The sequence below is a fragment of the Catharus ustulatus genome, chromosome 25 (genome assembly GCF_009819885.2).
Source record: "Catharus ustulatus isolate bCatUst1 chromosome 25, bCatUst1.pri.v2, whole genome shotgun sequence".
Classification (NCBI taxonomy): domain Eukaryota; kingdom Metazoa; phylum Chordata; class Aves; order Passeriformes; family Turdidae; genus Catharus; species Catharus ustulatus.
The window spans coordinates 6,826,192-6,845,056 of NC_046245.1; the positions used below are offsets into that span (position 1 = coordinate 6,826,192).

The window sequence follows — 18,865 nt, forward strand, 5'->3', positions numbered from 1 at the left end:
CCTGGATGACCAGAAAAATTACTCCCAGTGCATTAAATTGGGCTTTTCCCTCATCCTGAGATGAGCAAGAGGGAAAACAGCCCAGGAGCGCCTCATTCTCCAAAACAAACGCCCGGCCCGACTGCCGCGGGACTCCCACCGGGCCCGGCAAACACTTGGCCGGGGAGGGGCCCAAGGTACCCCTGGCCCCACCGACGCTTCGCCCCCGCCCACGGCACAGAACGGGTCTGCCCGGACCACAGCCCAGCCACACCTCGGGCCCCTCCCTGCTGCCCCACGCGCCTCCCGCGCCCTGCCCGGCCGGGGACCCGCGCAGACCCCGCCGCTGCCGCCCGGACACCCCCCGCGCTACCTCCGCTCCCCGCACCGGGCGGCGCTTTTTTTTTACGCCCCTTTTGCGACGGCCGGAAAGGAGGAGGCGGTGGCGCGCGCCGGGGGCGGGGCCGGGGCCGGGGCGGTGCGAGGACGGCGCAGGAGCGGCTGAGGTGAAGGGGGAGGGACGGGGGGATCCAAACCCGCTTCGCTCTCACCCCAGTCACTCCCCCAGAGACCCCACAATCTCCCTTCAGCCCCAAGCGACCATCCCCCGTCACCCCCCGTCACGTCCTCTCTGCTCCGAGGACCCCACTGAGTCCCTCTGCCCCTTCATCTCTCTGCCCTCAGCCTCTCTTTTCTCCCCTTCATTCCCTTTCCCTCCTCTCCTAAACCTCCCTCTGTCCTGGTTCCTTTTCCCTTTCCTCTCTGATCGCCCCCAGCACCCCCCCTCCCCCTGTGACCTTGCAGTGCCTGCTGTCCCAGCTGTCCCGTGGGAATCTCCTGGTGGCTCTGCTCCGAGGGCTCAGGTGGTTTTAGGTGAATCTGTGGTCAGGCAGGTGGGATTGGTCAGTGCTATGGGTTCGTCCCTGACACAGAGCTCCTGGATCAACCGGAGTACCCACCACTGTCACAGTGTGCCAGGTGTCCCAATCAGGCTTGGGGACATCCTGTGTCACAGTGTCCTGGGTTGGCTCCTGGGTTGGCTCCAGGACATGCTGTGCCTTCCCAGACAGGGAGTAGAAGCAGGGCCAGAACATGGAGACCCCCTGGAAGCTGCCCCCCAGAAAGATTTCATGGCAATTTTTTGGGTGTCTGTACTGAGAAAACACTCAAAATGAGTCACCTGTCATGACCCTGCAGCAGGGAGGGTAGTGGTAACACATTTCCTACTTCCTTACATCAGTGCTTTGAGGATCAGTGACCTTTACCCATGGCTTATCAGTGGGACCTGACAGGCAGTTGTGCAGGCTGTTCAGACACAGCCCCATCCAGCCTCTGTTTGTTTAGAAAGGCACAGACAAATTCCTCTGTCCTTCCCTCAGCACTGTCCACTGGACAATTTGCTGGAGACAAAAAGAAGTGTCCCTTGATAGGGCCTTATCTCTACCTGTCTGGCTGACAGAGCAGGGAAGAGGCAGGTTGACAATCCAGGGATCAGCAGTAATTCAGGCATTTCCCTTTTTGTAATTCAACCATCTTTGCAGCTTTATCATTCCAGGTAACTTGAACTTTCTGCCCTTCATGGTCTTGCCCACCTTTCATTTTCCTTTGGAGTTTCTGTTACACATACTCCAACTTGGGCAGGGTGTGGCTGCATTCTTGCCCTGGGAGAAACACTTCCAAGAGGGTTAAAATCTCCTTTGCTTTTGAAACAGTTCCTTTACTTGCTCGCGATAATAGAAACAATCTGTGATACTCAAACTCCAGCTTAAAACAAGCCCCTTAGAACTCCGAAGTGCCTGAAGATCAGGATAAATGTTTAAGAGAATCACAGTTATATGGAAAATTGAGTCTGGCCATTGTTGTTGTATTATCTGCTTGCAAAGGAAAAACAACAACATACCTACTTATGAAAAAACAAGAAGTTTTTTAATGTGTTTTCCTTCTCCCTCTTGAAAACAATGGGATAGGATGAGGTGTTAATAATAATTTATCTCAGAACCTTGCAGCTGGTACATGGCAACTCCTTTCTTCCTCCTGGTGTTTGGAGGTCCCTCGTTCTGTGCCCAGAGAGAGCCTGGGAGCTGGCAGGGACACAGGGCAGCTGCACAGCAGGAAATGGGGACAGCCTGGAGAACACCATGCCCTGACTGTGCCCAGAGATTTGCACAGAGTGAAGTCTATGTTGGGGATGTACAGTCTGCCCCAAGAACAGTGGGAAAACTGACTTGGTTCCACTGTAAAATATTTACTGAGGAGAGAGATTGAGGGAGAAAAGAACTCGGGGTAGATCTTAACTGACATAAGAGAATTTACAGGAGGAAAAAATTACAAAATTGTTCTTAGTGTAAGGAGAGTTAGTGAGAGGTTTCTTCTGGGGAAGGCAAGAGGGCCGCAGCGCAACTGGTGCCATCAGGATGAACCTCCTGAGCGGCTGCAGATTCTTCCTGAGGGACAGCTCTGATCTCTGTTCTCTGTAACTAGGGACAGGACCCAAGGGAAGGGCTGGAGCTGTGTCAGGGCAGGCTGGATATCAGGAAAGGTTCTTCCCCCAGAGGGTGCTGGGCACTGCCCAGGCTCCCCAGCGAATGGGCACAGCCCCGAGGCTGCCAGAGCTCCAGGAGAGTTTGGACAGTGCTGCCAGGGATGCACAGGGTGGGATTGTTGGGGTGTCTGTGCAGGGAAAGGGGTTGGGCTGGATGATCCTTGTGGGTCACTTCCAGCTCAGGAGATTCCATGATACTGCCAGCCTTCAGCTACACTCTCAGTAAAAAGCAGTGCCTCAGCAGTGCTCTGGGGTGTGACTAAAGATGCTCTTTATGCCAGACCACATGAAAATCGTGGTAAATCATGTGCAGGGCTCAGCTCTGGGCTCGGTGACAGCTCAGGGTGCAGAGATTCTGTCGTAACAGAGTTAGGGCTACTCTGCTGCCCAGCTTGCTTTGGAGCACACAGTGCTGATGAGCTGCCTGTGTGGACACATTTATTTTGTAATAAGGGCAATATGCAGGGAGAAGTTGGGAATAGCTGTTCTGCTTTACTAAGCTTGCCTAGCCCAGATAAATCAGTCTGCACAGGCACGTAAATACCCTCAGCAGGTAGAGAATCTGCATTGTCTGTGAGCTTCATCCCCAAAGAGCTTCAGCCCCTCTGCATCCCCAAGACAGTGCCTTGAACCTGTGGGAGGAGAAGTCCATAATTATGGAAAGTCTGATTGAATGGACAGGCTGGATCCATGGCTGAGGCCAACAGTGGGAGATTCAACAAGACCAATGCCAGGTTCTGCCATTGGGTCACAGTGGTCCCATTGGAATGCTCCAAGCTGGGGAAGGAGTGGCTGGAAAACTGGGAAGGGATCTGGGAGTGCTGATGACAGTGGCTGGACATAAACCCAGCTAGGCAAGTAGGCAAATGGCACCTGGGCAGTCACAGCCATGATGTGTCCAAAAGGCTCAGTGTGGTGCCCTGTGCTGGCACTGCTGGGGCACCTCCAGTCCTGGGCACAGCTCTGGGCCCCTCCTGAAAAGAGAGACACTGAGAGGCTGGAGCTTGTCCAGGGAAGGGAACAGAGCTGGGGAAGGGGCTGGAGCACCATGAGCAGCTGAGGGAGCCTGGGGGGCTCAGCCTGAAGAAAAGGAGAGTCAGGGGGGATCTGGCTCTGCACAACTCCCTGACAGGAGGGGACAACCAGGGCAGGTCGAGTTCTGCTGCCAGGCAGGACAAGAGAAACAGCATCAAGCTGCAGCAGGGGAAGTTCAGATTGGATATAGGGAAAAAGTTATTCCTGGAAAGAGTTGTCCAGCACTGGCACAGGCTGCCCAGGACCGAGGTGGAGTCACCATCCCTGGAGGAATTTAGAAGCCATGGATATGGCTTCTGGGGATGTGGTTTAGTGGTGGCCTTGGCAGTGCCAGAGAAACAGTTAGACTTGATAATCTTAAAGGGCTTTTCCAACTTAAATGATCCTATGATGGTCAGATTGTACCAGCCCCTCTCCAACTATGTATTTAGCATTGCACCAGCAGGACATTGGGAGTGTGTCCACAATGAAATGGGAAGTCTCTGAGTTCTGTTCCCTTTCTTTGGTGAAAGCTGTGGTCTTAGGCATTGGTTTTAGTTGCATTCACTTCATCTCTTGAAAGCTCTTCAGTTCAAGTTAAATGGTTGTGTAGACAACTCCTAAAATAAAAATTACTTAAACACCAGTTTTTCTTCATTTCTACCCCCTCACCACACACAAGCTTCACCCCTTAAACCACTTGGAATGCAGGAAAAACATTGGGGGGCCAACCAACAGTCTCATCTTGTGTCTTGTCAGCAGCAGTGACTAACAGAAGGTGCTGAGAAGAATAAACAAGTCAAGAGGTACAGAAGTACCCCACATCTTTCTTATTTTCCTTTCTATCTCAGAGAGTCAGAAAAATGAAGCAAATGTGGAGCTTCAGCAGAAAAATTACCTTGGATTCCCCTTAAGTGACATGTCCTCTGATGCCCTTTTTCTCAGGTACGTGGAATGGGGTTGGTTGGTTGGTTTGTTTGCAAGGGAAAGTCTGTTAGCTCAGAAATAAAATTAGGCACTATGAATATTTAAATGTGACAGGAAGAGTATATTCAGACTGACTCCTTGGAGCTGGGAATTATATACCCAGGCACATAACATTTAAACAGAGAATGTAATGCAAAATCTACATTTCTCTTTCAAATTCCCAATTTACTCATACTAGAGATGGGATTGTGAAGTTGCAGTCATTACGGCACTGCAGTCTTAAAATCATGATCAGATGGCAAACTTTATATTTAGCTTAAAAATGGGCTAGAAATCAGGCAACTTGAGTTCTGTCAATCTGTTCTTATTCACTATATATCCTGTTAAACACCTTTACCTACCACCATCCAGCTTTCTCACAAGCAGCTGAACCTTCACCTCTACAAGTCTGTAGCTGTCCATTCTATGCAAGGGTTGTAAAGGTTGACTTCTGTTTCAACTTTCTTCTTGCCATGAGACTTTCTAGTCTTGGTGCTTCCTGTTTCTTCCTTTTCTCTTCCTCCTTTCTTTCAGCCTCTCCACCCCAGGCCATGTCCTTCTAAAACCTCTCAGTGCTTCCTTCTAATTTTTTAGCATTATTTTGCTTTTCTCACATGCAGATCTTTGTCTGGATGCCTTTGGATGTGCACTGTCAATTATTTGCTCTTCACCTTTGTCCTTTTTCATCTTCCGTTTACAGTCTGCAGTTTTAAGTAGGTTGAAACACTTTTTCTCCTCTTCTCTCCAATGACCATCAGGAAATGTTCTTTCCTTGTGAGGGTGACTGGCACTGGTCATCCCAGACTGCCCAGACAGGTTGTGTTATCTCCACCCTTGGGGTGTCATCCTGCACCTACTGGCTCTGGTGGCCCTGCTTGAGCAGGGGGATGGCCCAGGTGATTTCCAGAGCTCCTTCCCCCCTTCAGCCATTCTGGGATGTTGAAATAGCTCTGGTTGTGTTTGAAGCTAGTGGCAAATTGCCTTTGCAGCAAGACTAGGGAGGAGTCACAGTTCTCTCTGTGTGAGCTCACCAGGGTGGCCCTTCTTGCTCTTAGAGAACTGGGTGACAGATTTGCTGTCAGGCTGGGATTTAGGGAACTGGACAGTGTGAGTACAGAGTCATCATTTTACTGCACTGCACATGGATCTTTTCCTCCCACCTGTAAAACAGCAACTGCTGTGAGCAACCCTTGAGTTTGAGGGTTGTGGTTGGTAGCAGTGAGCTCAGATAGCTGAGAGGTCAGGCTGGAAACCAGGCTGGATGGAGCTCAGCAACCTTCTCTTGTGGAAGGGGCCCCTGCACTGTCAATATCGCTATTGTTATTATTGATACTACAATCCATGGGAAAGTTCTGATTTGTTCTCCACAAAAGAATTGGGTTTATGTTCTCAAACCTCCATCGGTGAGATCTTCCAAAAGTTAACTTTACAGCATAGAATAAATAGATCTAAACATTCCTTCAGTTTTTATTTAATCCAAAGTATTTTTTTTATATTTTCACTGGCATTTCATCCTAAACATTAATACATTTTAAAAACAACCTGTTTTTGAAAAATTTTTGCAGAATGGCAAAGTCATTTTATGTCCCACTCTGTGAGGTACCTCAGCACAGGCTTCTCCTTGGCAATACCCAAATCTAGGCAGAATGGGAGGAAGAGAAGTGGGGAAATGGAGCTGTTTGCTCAACATTAACACAGTGACCCCAGGAAACCCCCCTGTGTTTTGAGAGAGCTCATCTGCCCATTATATAGAGAAAAGGAAATGAGACTGAAGCAAAGAGTAGAAAATAAAATTTAGTGTGTATGCAACTATAGGATGGCAAGGTTAGATGGGATATTGGGATATTCCTCCCTGTGAGGGTGGGGAGGCCCTGGCACAGGTTGTCTAGAGAAGCTGTGGCTACCCCATCCTTGGAAGTGTCCAAGACCACTTGAACAGGTTGAACAGTGCTTGGAGCAAGCTGGTCTAGTGGGAAGTAGTGGAAGGAAGTGGAAGGTGTCCCTGCCCATGGTAATGGGTGGAACAAGATGGGGTTTAATTTCCCTTCCAGCCCTGGGACTCTATAACAGATGTCGAGTCACACAGTCTGACAGGGAATAATTGAGGGCAGGTATTAAAGTAATTTTGGGTCATTTCCTCCACATCTCCCAGCCAAGTGTTAATAGAAGCTGGAGGCTCCGCCACAGCCACCATCAGCTGCAGTGTCATTGCAGGGAATATTCTCTGTCAGCTCATTCTACTGTCCTGGTGTTGTAACACAAGGCTGAGAAGAAAATGGAGTCACTTACAGTGGCCACTTGACCCTTTTCTAGCAGCAACAAATCCAAGCCGCATAGTAAAATGACAGTACTGGTTTCTAATGATCCTCTAAGAATTTCAGAAATTAACGTTTCCAGATTTAATTCTGATTATTTATGATTTCTTCTGTGAAGTCAGTGTTCACTTTGGGTTTGCAGGAAAGGACTCAGTGCAATATCAAACTGCTGTGTGGGAAGCAGTCTGCCTCAAGGAAAGCAAAACTTCAGAGTCCTCATAATAAAATCCTAGTCAACCTTTGAGAATCTCACTAAACCTTTGAGAACTCTCAGTAAACCCCTCGAGAACTCAGTAAATTTGAGAATCTCAGTAAATGTTGGAGAGCTCAGTAAACCTTTGCATTTGGTTCTTCACAGTGTCTGGGGGTAGAAGTCAGCCCTGAAATGTGGTGGTTCCAGCAAGGCCTCTCGTTCCTGCCCGTGGCACTGGTTGTGTGGTCAGCAGCATCATTTGTGTTTTCGTACATTACTGCAATTGTCCTACACCACGTTGACCCTTTGGTGCCCTACATCAGGTCAGTGATGTCCACCCTGTGTCAGAGCACTGAACTGATCCCACTCCTGTGAATTCTTCCCAACTCCAGACTTAAATAGCAGCTCTTACCCAACAGCTCCAGTTCTAAAGCTACTGTTTATAGCCATTATATATTTAGTTAGAGATTATATTAAACTGACAGAGGGAAAATTCAGGTTAAATGTTAGGGAGAAATTCTTTCCCTGTGAAGGTGGTGAGATCCTGGCACAGGTTGCCCAGAGAAGCTGTGGCTGCTCCATCCCTGGCAGTGTCCAAGGCCAGGTTAGATGGGGCTTGGAGCAACCTGGGATAGTGGAAGGTGTCCCTGGTTGGAATGATATAGTTGAGATGAGCTTTAAGGTCCCTCCCAATACAACCCTTCTGGGATTTTTGTGTTACTCTATTCAAAGGTGTCTGGTTTTGTGCAAAACTCTAAGCTTTGGCTCTGTGAACATACCCTTAAAATGATGATGAACAAGGGAACTGGGGGTGCCTCACGACACCCCTTCTCAGAGTGAAGCCACTCACTGCCATCAGGTTTGTTGCACCAGTAAATCCACACTAAAATCTACAGTGCCAACTTTATTCCATCAAGGCTGATACATATAACTGAAGCTTTGCTGTTTCAGTTTTCCATGTTCTTAATTTTTCCAGTTTTATTCCTTTTTATTCACCTTTTATGGCATCAAGATCAATATGAAAAGAACAGTTAGTCTGAGCATGATCATTCCCTGCTCCAAGGCTCACTTTACCATGGTGATTTCTACAGCTCTAAAACCAGCACAGCATAGTTTAAGTAATGAAAAATTCAGTGAAAAACATCTGGGAGGGGCTTTTTTTACATGTCCTTTGTAGACTGAAATAAGTAGAGTATTGTTGGAAGTATTTTTAATATAGATGTAGATAATATAGGATATGTATCACTCCATTTATCTTTTCCAGTGATACAGGGACAATACCACCTGAAAGATGCTTATTTGGGATCATGTTAAATGTTTCAACCTTCTTGGGTGAGTACAGAAAGCTGTCCTTGGTGAGCTGCAGGAAGTTCTGGAATGCAACAGCTTTAAACAAATTCACCTCCTTCTCCAGATCATTAAACAGCCCAGAATTCTTACTCAAAAACTAAATACTGAACAATAAATCTCAATTCTCTTAAGCAATTCAAGGTGTGTGTCAGGGATGTTATCCATGAATTGCCAGTATGGCAATTGTGGATTCTGGAAGGGCAAAAAATGCATTAAAAACTAACAGAAAAGTAAAAGCAATAAAAATGCAAATTGAAGGCAGTCACCTTACCTGTGCTGCAGCAATGGAGGGAGGAAAACAACCTAATATGGCTTTAAAATGAAATCGATCAGAAAAACCTATTAATTTGAGTTGTTTTCCATGGTATTATTTCAATTTTCACTTCCAGCCTTTCAGCTTTCCTATTTCACTGAGCCCTAAAAAAATTCTTGTGTTGTAAGAGTTGCCTCTGTCACTCAGCATCTTCCCAGGTAAACAAGGACACTGCTCCCCAGCAGGAATCTTACTGCCTGTGTCTCTCTTTGGCAGGGATGGCCACCATGTACGTGCGATACAAGCAGGTGTCTGCCCTGAGCCCAGAGAAACCCAAGATCCTCAGGCTGAATAAGCTGGGCCTCAGGCTGGGATGGATGAGCTGCTTTGGACTCTGCATTATTGCCAATTTCCAGGTTTGTGCTCTGCCTGCTCTGCTCCTGCCAGAGCTGTGTCTGTTCTGAGATACCTGATAAACTGGGGATTCACAGAAAGCAACTTTCCATGGCAAACTGCTTTTTTGTCAAATTCTTTACAGAGAACAGTTAAAAAAATATAAAGTTTGGCTTATATTTTGTTAGTTACTCCTTTGCTTTGGGACTTGTGAGCAACTGCTCATGATGTATCAAAACATTCGTAACCACCAAGCATTGCAGACACCACACTTGGATCTCCTTCCAGAAGAGTTAAAAGCCTGAGATCCAGATTGAAAGCCCACAGCTTTCAGGAATCAGGAGAATCAGGTATCAAATAGTAAAAACTTGTTACAACTAGAAGTAAAGCCAACAAAACCACCCAACCCCACAAGCCCAGCCCTGAAAAACCTGCCCTCTCAGGTAGATTTTCCTTCAAACCTTCTCAAATTCTTGAAAATTCTGCAACATTAATTCTTCTGGTTTTCTCCATCCCAGTTCTCTAATTTTTTTTTCTCCCCAATACTTTCCACTCCAAAAAACCAAGATCTGATACTCTCACCCATCACACCATGAGCAGGTCCTTGTTGTTGGCTTTATTTTCCAGGTGATTGTGTAATTGCCAGCCTTATTACATTAATTACCTGATGGATTTTGGGGCCTGTTGTAAGTGCCTGTAGCCACCACAGGCTGTGGTGTCACCTTGGGCTCCTGCTGGATTAAGGACAGGGAAAACCAAAGAGAAAAAGTTCATGGGAAGCTCCACCATTTCCCTAGCACAGGTCCTCAAGTGCTTCAGCAGCCCCTGTCTTAGAAACCTCAGCACTCTCATTCTGGGCATTTTTTCTTTTGGAGGCCTCAACCCATTTACTATATTCTGGACCCCTCAGATGTCCCAGCCTCCCATTCCACACCCAACAAGAAGAATCCTCCTGGCTCTGCTCAACTCCGTGATTTTCCTCCATTGCCCTCAAGAAAGGGTCGTTCCACTTTCTTTGTATTTCACAACAATCAAAACCCAGGAGGTGCATGTTAATTTGATAACAGTTAGTGTATCATTTAATCTTGAGTAAAACAAAAGTTGAAAGGGATGCACCTGCATATTGCCCTGAAATCCACTGGTGATTCAAGACTCCCAAGTATGAAAATAGAGAATTTCTCTCTGCTTACACCTCCCTGCACAGCACATGATTTTGGAGCATACACCTTTGCAACCTGCTTATTTCTTAAATAGAAATTCTCACTGCAGATTCAGCACTTAAAATTCATTTGCGCACAGAAAGTGCACAAGGAAAAGCTTGATCTTAGGAGTTATTCAGTAAGAAACACAGAGAATCTCATCTTTTAGGGCAGAAAACATCTGTACAATTGGGGTGCAGGAGGCTGCCAGGCCTTGCCTTGTGCAACAGGTCAGATGACACTTTTTGTTCCCTGTCTTTGGCTCATGGCTGGGGATGAGAGGAAAGGGCTGAACACACATAGGTTTTCACACACATATATTTTAGTAATAAATTTTTAGTTGGATTGGGTTTTTTGGAATATCTTCTGATTTTAGTTTTTTTTGCTATTTGACACTTGGTTCTCCTGGTGGTGTTTTTAAGTACTGCTGCTTGATCAAACTTTGTTCCTTCAGAGTATTCCAGTATACTAATTTGACAAACAATCTTTATTCAAGACAGAGTTCATTCAGAGAAATGCAAAACCTTACTCTTTTTAATCAAAAATTGGGTACTAGAATTATGTTGTGTCTGTCCTGTATTACATAATCTTTCATATCACATAATCTTTTCATAGATGCACAGGTTCCTAGGGTAGAAATGTTGTCACTCCCATTCCCTGCCCACCTGCAGGGATTCTCTCACCCAATTCCTGTGAAACTGTCCATTTATGGGAAGAGCTCTCACAAATTTTTGTGCTGAAGGTACAGCTGTATCTTCACCACAAGAACTTAACAAAAGCAGAAGTTCCAGAGGCTGGCAGGTTCTGGCTTCCGGACATCTCCCACTGGGGCTTCCAAGAAAAGTCTCCTGAGGACTGGCACAGTCCAGAACTGCTTAGCTGGGGATGAGAGAAGGTCACTGAGGGGTGGATGCCAGAGGTTTAGAGAAGAAAATGAAACCAGGTTTTCACAGGCAGCACTTCCTTTCTCTAGAAATGCATCCTGTACTACATCCATGTGCTGGGAGCCTGCCTGACCTTCGGGGTGGGGTCCATTTACATGCTGGTTCAGACCATCCTGTCCTATCTGATGCAGCCAGAACTTCATAGCAAAGACATCTTCTGGGCCCGCCTGGCCGTGTTCCTGTGGAGCTGTTCCAGCATCCTGAGCAGTATCCTTTGCCTGGGCAGTGACACTAAAACCCAGCAGCCTCCACAGGATTTACACCTATTTGAACTGAACCACCACCATGTGCCACAAGAGGCCTGTCATCCTTGATGGCACAGCCTGTAGCATGTCCTGTCCTGTATTCCATCCTGGGAATTTCAGGGAAAATGGTTAATCCCTTTAATCCTTTTAATATTCCCCCTGGATATTAAAAAAAAAAAAAAAAAAGGTAAGAGGGATGGTTACTACCCTTTCTCCTTCCCTTTCCTACCGCACACCAGAGGTAAGCTGTTATCTTGTATCATCCACAACCAGAGACTGAAAATAACAGTTTATCCCCAAGAGGTCTGACTAAATTAAGAAATACGGAGCCAAAGTGAAGTGTGCTTAAGGGGTGGATGGTTTCAATGGGGGGAAAAAAAAACAGGTAAGAAATAAAAGTGTATTGCTGAGGACAGGAATGGTGCAGTGTTAGAGTTGGATACAACTGAAAAAGAAACCCAGAATGTACCACAAGAGGAAATACTCTAACAGACCATGTGGAGCCGGGGGTGACTTTGACCTCTGATCTCCTCCCTGCCCATCCTGCAGTTCAAAAGACAAGATATTTCTGACTGGCATTCCCTACACCTTCCCTTGGCATCAGAATCCATCACTCCCTTTAACTCTGAATTCCAAGTGCTGGAAGCAGCTATGGAGTTTAGAGAACGAGAGGAACACAGAATGGTTTGGATTGAAGGGATCTTCTAGTCCTGCCCTCTCACAGTGAGAATCCATTCCCATTTACCCGTATATTTATATAACAAATGTGGGCAAACCTACTCAAAAATAGAGGCCTTTTTCCTCTCCCAAATTATTGAAACAGTCAGGAAACTGCACAAGAACAGTTCCCCTGCTCACCACAAAGGACTTGAACATTGGATTTAAAAATTAAACTCAGCTTTTGTGTCAAACAGAACAACACCACCACCAAACCTCCTGAATTCCAGAGACACAAGTTGCAAAACCCATTGCTTAAACACTGTCCCATCTGCAGCTGGTTTAATCCCCATCAATCCCACTTATTTCCAGCCAATACCAATACTAAACCATATGTCCCATTTCCCAAGGTTGGAGCATCTCACTGGGCTCCCATCCCTGCTGCTGCAGGATTATAGAATCTGTAGGAGTCAGAGGAGCCAGGACAGTGGGGCACAAGCTTGTTATCCATCATGAAGGACCCTCACCTGCTGAGGGGCCTTGGCAGACAACAAGGAAATCACCTGAGAAATGTGGAGAATTGTTGTATTTAACGGAAGCTTTTGCTATTAGCAAACAAGATTTCAGCTTTGAATAGGGAGGAACCAAACTAGGGGGAAACTAAAATATGTTCTATGAACAATATGACCTGCTGCAAGTTATATTCTCTTACAGATGCCAAAAGCCCACAAACCTCAAATCTGTAGAACTTTTTCAGCCAGTGTAGTCTAACCAAAATTACAGGGAAGTAGAAATAACGATGTGTACATCTATAACAATGAAAGGGGAAGAAAAATGAAATTATTGTTCTAAATTAACAGCTCGTAATAAGGGAAAGATGGGGAAATGGAGAAATCTGTGGCCTTGAGTTAAACAATTGTAACAGGTACTGGAAGACAGAAGGAAATTAATTTTGTGTCAGCTCTGGGGTCACAGCAGTGCCTATCCCCTCTGGTGGCACTGCTGGGACACCTCCAGTCCTGGGCACAGCTCTGGGCCCCTCCTGAAAAGAGAGACACTGAGGGGCCAGAGAAGGGAACAGAGCTGCGGAAGGGGCTGGAGCACCAGGAGCAGCTGAGGGGCTCAGCCTGGAGAAGAGAAGGCTCAGGGGGGACCTGGCTCTGCACAACTCCCTGACAGGAGCGGTGAGCTAGGATGGGGTTGTGTTCTGCTGCTGGGGAACAAGAGGAGATGGCCTCCAGTTGTGCCAAGGGAGGTTCAGGTTAGATTTTGGGAAAAATTTCTTCCTAGAAAGGGCAGTCAAGCACTGGCACAGCTGCCCAGGGCAGTGGTGGAGTCACCATCCCTGGAGAGATTTAAAAGACATGTGGATCTGGCACTTGGGGGCATGGGTTTGTGGCGGCTTTGGCCTTGGGGAACAATTGGACTCAACCTCAGAGGGCTTTTTCCAACCTAAACATCTATGAATCTATGAAAATACTCCTGGTACTGTGGTGCAGTGTAACAGCAGAACTGCCAACCCAGAGCAAGGCAGTTGATGACACCCTGTAATGGAAGCGGGGGGAGGGAACCAGTTTTTTTAATATCACAATGATTAAATTCTTCCCACTGCAGCAGGAACTCAGGCAGATAACAAACAGCTCCTATGGCTGTTCAGTTCAGTTAGCAGAAAATTGGATGTCTGTGGTCCAATCAGTAACCAGAGCTCCTAAACCACTTATGTCTATTTTTAATAAGCTTTGGAAATCTGGATTCTTAAGGCCATGTTTGTGCCAGGAAGTCCAGCCTTGTTCACCACCAAAATTAATCTTTCACATCAGGATGCTCTTGATGTTTAATCTCATTAACCACTGAAGAAGTTAATATTTTAATCCTCTGAAAATCAGGTCGCCTATAAATTCATGATCAGAGTTTCATTTTTTGTGTTGCAGGAGAACTTTTAGCTCCTCTTTGCTGCAGGTGATACAGAATTCCAACCTGTGGCCCACAGCAAGAATGCAAGATGAGACATTGAAAAGCCATCAGAAAAAGACATCTAGACATTAGGGTGGTAAATACCAGTAAAATTAAACTAAAATGCTCAGTAAGTGCTCACATCTGATCATAGCCTAAACACTTCCATGACATTACAGTAACCAGTGGGTTGGCACAAGCTACAGGTTGAAGGGCACAATGTGAACAGTCCATGGCACCATTAGTGCTCCTCAGGCTGAGACCTCACCCTTGACACAATCTGCAAGCCCCTTGTTGCTCATTCTTGGCCTTGAATCTTCCTTAACTTCTTCCCTCAGTGTTTGTGTCCTCGGTTGTGTTGTACAGTGGCCTGTATGGACAGAACCTGGTGCAGAAGCTGCACTGGGACCCCCAGGAAAGAGTAAGTGACTGGGGGAGAATGGAGACCAAATCCTGCTGAATTTGGAGGGACAGGTGGGAACTTCCTGCAGCTCATGACGAGAGGAGAGGGGAGGGGAGGGGAGGAGAGGGGAGGCCTGTTCTGGCCAAACCAGCTGCTAGCTCCTCACACTCCCAGAATCCCAGACTGAGATGGTTTGGGAGGGACCTTAAAGCCCATCCAGTTCCACCCCCTGCCATGGCAGGGACACCTCTCACTATCCCAGGTTGCTCCAAGCTCTGTCCAACCTGGTCTTGAACTTCCAGGCATGGGGCAGCCACAGCTTCTCTGGACAACCTGTGCCAGCACTTGCTGAAGTTCTGATCTGAAAAAACTCTTAGATCTTCAAGTGTAACTCTAAATTAATCCCTCCTGCATCTTGAGGAGGGCTTTGAACCTCCATGCTCTTTGTTCATTGAGCTCTGAATTGAGCCTTCAGGATTTGCAGGTGGGTATTAAATTCCCAGTGGGCATCATCCCAGCAGGAGCAGGATTTTTCCTGGTCATTCTCATTCTTCAGCACTTCATTCTTGGCAACTCCAGATACAATAAGGGATTTTGGTCTCCAGTGGAGAGATTCTCACATGGGATGTCACAAGTCACAAGCCATCCTTGTGCCACTGCAGGTTCCAGAGCAGTTTTTACATGGATTTTTTTCCCCTCTGTAACACAGGGCTATACCCCCCACATGATCAGCACCGTCTCCGAGTGGTCGCTGGCATTTTCCTTCCTCAGCTTCTTCCTCACCTACATCCGTGACTTCCAGGTAAAAGGAAGTTACCATTCTCTGTTTCTGAATAGCCCAGTGTGGTGCAGCAGAGCGACCTTAGATTTTATGGGATCATGGAATTGTTTTGGTTGGAGAAGATCTTTAAGGTGATGGAGTCCAGCCATTAACCTGGCATGGATCAGTCACCAGGGCTGGATATCCATGAGCAACTCTTAAGTGACTCCCATAGAGTGTGTCCCTGCTGTGTTACCACAGCTCCAGATCAGGCTGGCTTTAATTGGCCTTGACTGGCCCTGACTGGCTTCACTTCCAGACCTGTCACAGCCACAGGGGCCTTTTCCTCCAGGACAAGGCAAATGATGGAGCCAGTCCAGAGCACAGCTAGGAGCCAGGCACATGGTTCTGAGCTGATCTGTTGGTGTTTCCAGAAATCTCTGGTCTTTCCTCTGGCCACTGAACTTTCCAGTGCCAAGGCAGAGAGGGAGCCACTCACGGGGACTCCCTTTCCTTTCACTCCACAGAAAATCTCCCTGCAAGCTGCGGTCACCCTGCAAGGCCAGACCCTGCACAAGAGCCCAGGGAGCTTCAGGGCAGAGGAGCAGGCATTGCTCATAGCAGGGAGCATCTGATGGATGGAGAGAACTCAGGAATTGAATAGCAATAACAGCTGTTATTTCTAAACATTGATTTTATATTAAAAAATTTATGAAGTGATTGTCTTGTATTTGACATCAAGGGCTTTGCTATTAACCCACAGCAATGCAAATGTTAATAGTACTGTAAATGAGTCTGTGACATTTCTACATTTTCCAATGTCATGAAGGATTAAATGAAGGTTATTCATGTCTTGTGTCTCCTCGTGTCTTACTCCACACCCATTTTCACCTCCCTCATCCTCCTCTCTCCAGTGCTCCTCAGGCATCCTGTTGGATGGTGGAGCCTCCAGCCTCACCTCTGCTTTTATTGGGCCCAGGGGGCTGGTCCATGCCCTGCTCTTCGGGCCAGATGAGATGGACCCCAAAGCCATCCTTTGAGCAACCCATAGGGAAAACCCTCTTCACATCACAGCCTGCTCTGGAGGTCAAGAGACAGATGAGCAGCTCCCTTCTGCTAGAAGGGCAGCCCTGTGCTGGCTCTGGAGAAGGGTGACAGGGAGCAGGAAGAACCACACAGCCATGGAATCACAGGAGACCTTAAAGCCCATCCCATTCCACCTCCTGCCATGGGCAAGGACACCTTCCACTACACCAGCTTGTTCCAGGCCCTATCTGACCTGGCATTCCCTCCCTCCCTCTCCCTGGCAGCTGTTGGAGCTGATGGGCAGGCTGACCCAGGAATTCTCATGCCAAGCATCCCTGTTCCCCAGGTAGAAGAGTTGGCCAAGGCAGCCTATGTCCTGTTCCCTCCCTTGCCAAGAGCTGTCCCTTGAACACCCCAGAGTGCAACCCCTGTTCTCATGTCCTCGACATCCCTGGTGCTCCCTGAGAACCTCCAACCTAAGCCAGCTGCTCCTTCCTCTAGCTGCTTCCAGCAGCTCCCAGAGTGCTGACAACCTATATCCTAACCCTGTGGAGTGTTTGTGTGCTCCAGAGGCCGAGCTCCACGAGCCTCTAAGTGCCAGAACACCAGCTGGTTCTAGAGTCAATCATAGGGACAACCTCCCACACTCCACAGCCATGCCCAGACCAAGCCAGAAGCCTTAAAAACAAGTACAGTAATTTCACGATTATAAGCTGCACCTGATTATAAGCCGCATGTCCGGGTGTCGGCAACTTTTCGTTCTTTGTCCATATATGTCTGGGGTTACAATACAGGATGTGATAAAAGGTATCTATTCTATCAGCATCTGTTGAGGGTGGGGGCAGTGATCCTTATCTCCATGGCAGATATTCTGCTAATGGGCCATCCACTGAAACCAGGCAGGGCATTGTTCTTTATCTTTTCACAACCCATCCTTCCTCCAGCCAGTCATTTTCTGCTAATGGCCATTGAGTCCCACTGTGTGACTGATAAAATTACTGCATCCCATTGGGAGTTGCTCCAGCCAGGGGGAAGAGCCCAACATTTCTTACCAAGATAAAACAGAGGTTTTGGGACACTAAGGGAGCCCCTTTCTCCACTGGACTCCAGAGGAAAACCAGATTCCTCCACATCACCACTGGACCTCCGGAAGGACACTGCACCTTGTACAGGAGCACTGCTCCAACTGAATCACATCTGTCACTGCAGGAGGATGCAGCCACCATGGAATGGGACTGCTGCCAACACCCTGCCTGACGGGGTGTCAGGTTGTACTCTGACTGTGTCAGGGTTTGGGGTTTGTTCCTTTGTAGTACTGTATTTCTATTTTAATTTCCCTAGTAAAGAACTGTAATTCCTAATTCCCATATCTTTGCCTCAAAGCCCCTTGATTTCAAAATTATAATACAGTAATTTCACGAATACAAGCTGCACCAATTTGACCAAAAGTTTGGTGGAAACCCGGAAGTGCGGCTAATATTCGAGGGCGGCTAATACATGAACAATATTCTAAAAGCTGCCAACACGGAAGTGAGAGCCCGCGGCAGCCCCAAGCCAAGCTGGAGCCCGGCCGGCCCCGGCAGAGGTGGGAAAGCCTGGTAGAGGTGGGGCCAGCAGTGCGGGGGGCGGGCGGCTGAGCCTGAGCCAGCAGGGCGGGGCAGGGGGGGCGGCAGAGCCCGGGCCAGCAGGGCGGGGGAGCCTGGGAGAACTGGGGCTAGCAGTGCAGGGGAGCATGGCAGAAGCAGGAAGGCCGGCGGGTGGGGCTGCCTGGCAGCGGGGGAAGCCCAGCAGAATCGGGGCCAGCAGCGTGGGAGAGCCCGGCGGTGCGGGGGCCTGCAGTGCCGGCCAGGGCGAGCAAACGCGGCGGCGGTGCAGACGGGAGGGGGTGGCCGGTGAGCCTGGCGGCGGCCGCCCTGCCGGCAGAGCCTGGCGGCGGCGGCAGCCCTGCTGGCCGGGCGAGCAAACATGGCGCGGGGCGGCCGGCGTGCCTCGCAGCGGCGGCGGTGGCTGGCCCACCGGCAGGGCGACTAAACGCAGCGGCGGGGCGGCCGGCATGCCTCGCAGCAGTGGCAGCGGCTGGCCCGCCGGCAGGGCGAGTAAACGCAGCAGCGGGGCGGCCGGCATGCCTGCCAGCGGCGGCAGCGGCTGGCCCGCCGGCAGGGCGAGTACGTAAACGCAGCGGCGGGGCGGCCGGCGTGCCTCGCAGCGGCGACAGTGGCTGGCCCGCTGGCAGGACGAGCAAACGCAGCAGCGAGGCGGTGCTGACGGGAGAGGGGGGCCAGTGAGCCCAGCGGCGGCTGCAGCACCACCCGGCCGGCCCCGTCGGCAACCATGAGCGGGCCGAGCCTTCCTGGCCCCGCCCCGAGCCAGTAAACCCCGCTATGCTGCGATCCTGTTACTAATTGGCCAATTTGTGAAAGCTGCGCACGGATTCTCGCTACGAACGAAAGCGCGGCTAATATTCGGGGTGCGGCTTATCTATTGACAAAGACAGCAACATTGTCGAGGCACCGGAAGTGCAGCTTATAATCCGTGTGGCTTGTATTCGTGAAACTACTGTATTTCGTTTTTTGTCCATAAATAAGCCGCACCCGAGTATAAGCCGCTCTGTCGTTCGCAGCGAGGACCCGCGTGCAACAAAGTTGCCAATTAGTAACAGAACCACGGCAGGGT

The 18,865-nt window shown here is 48.6% G+C and overlaps 2 protein-coding genes across 4 annotated transcripts in view; one reads left to right on the plus strand and one right to left on the minus strand.

Annotated features, from left to right (window-relative positions):
• Positions 1 to 440, minus strand: part of CEPT1 (choline/ethanolamine phosphotransferase 1) — a 31,301-nt gene extending 30,861 nt beyond the window's left edge. For both annotated transcript variants that reach the window (XM_033079980.2, XM_033079982.1), the window contains exon 1: positions 353 to 440. The gene's annotated coding sequence lies outside the window, so the exon portion shown is untranslated. The remainder of the gene's footprint in view (positions 1 to 352) is intronic.
• On the plus strand, positions 438 to 16,018 carry DRAM2 (DNA damage regulated autophagy modulator 2). 2 transcript variants are annotated; one of them, XM_033079983.1, is made up of 9 exons: positions 438 to 485; positions 4,387 to 4,480; positions 7,175 to 7,332; positions 8,274 to 8,341; positions 8,889 to 9,028; positions 11,178 to 11,355; positions 14,342 to 14,424; positions 15,116 to 15,208; positions 15,694 to 16,018. In XM_033079983.1, the coding sequence occupies exons 3-9, from the start codon at positions 7,202 to 7,204 to the stop codon at positions 15,799 to 15,801; spliced, it is 801 nt and encodes a 266-aa protein (XP_032935874.1). In that variant the 5' UTR covers positions 438 to 485; positions 4,387 to 4,480; positions 7,175 to 7,201; the 3' UTR covers positions 15,802 to 16,018. The 2 variants fall into 2 exon arrangements, with proteins under 2 accessions (XP_032935874.1, XP_032935875.1); XM_033079984.1 differs by lacking the exon at positions 4,387 to 4,480 and having other exon boundaries at positions 449 to 485.
• Positions 16,019 to 18,865: the final 2,847 nt, after the last annotated feature.

Excerpts from the sequence above, each read along its gene's own strand:
- DRAM2 (XM_033079983.1), top strand. The coding sequence starts at position 7,202 with ATGTGGTGGTTCCAGCAAGGCCTCTCGTTCCTGCCCGTGGCACTGGTT. Across the intron at positions 8,342-8,888 it reads AAATGTTTCAACCTTCTTGG|GGATGGCCACCATGTACGTG; the intron begins GTGAGTACAGAA and ends TCTCTTTGGCAG. Across the intron at positions 15,209-15,693 it reads CCTACATCCGTGACTTCCAG|AAAATCTCCCTGCAAGCTGC; the intron begins GTAAAAGGAAGT and ends TTCACTCCACAG.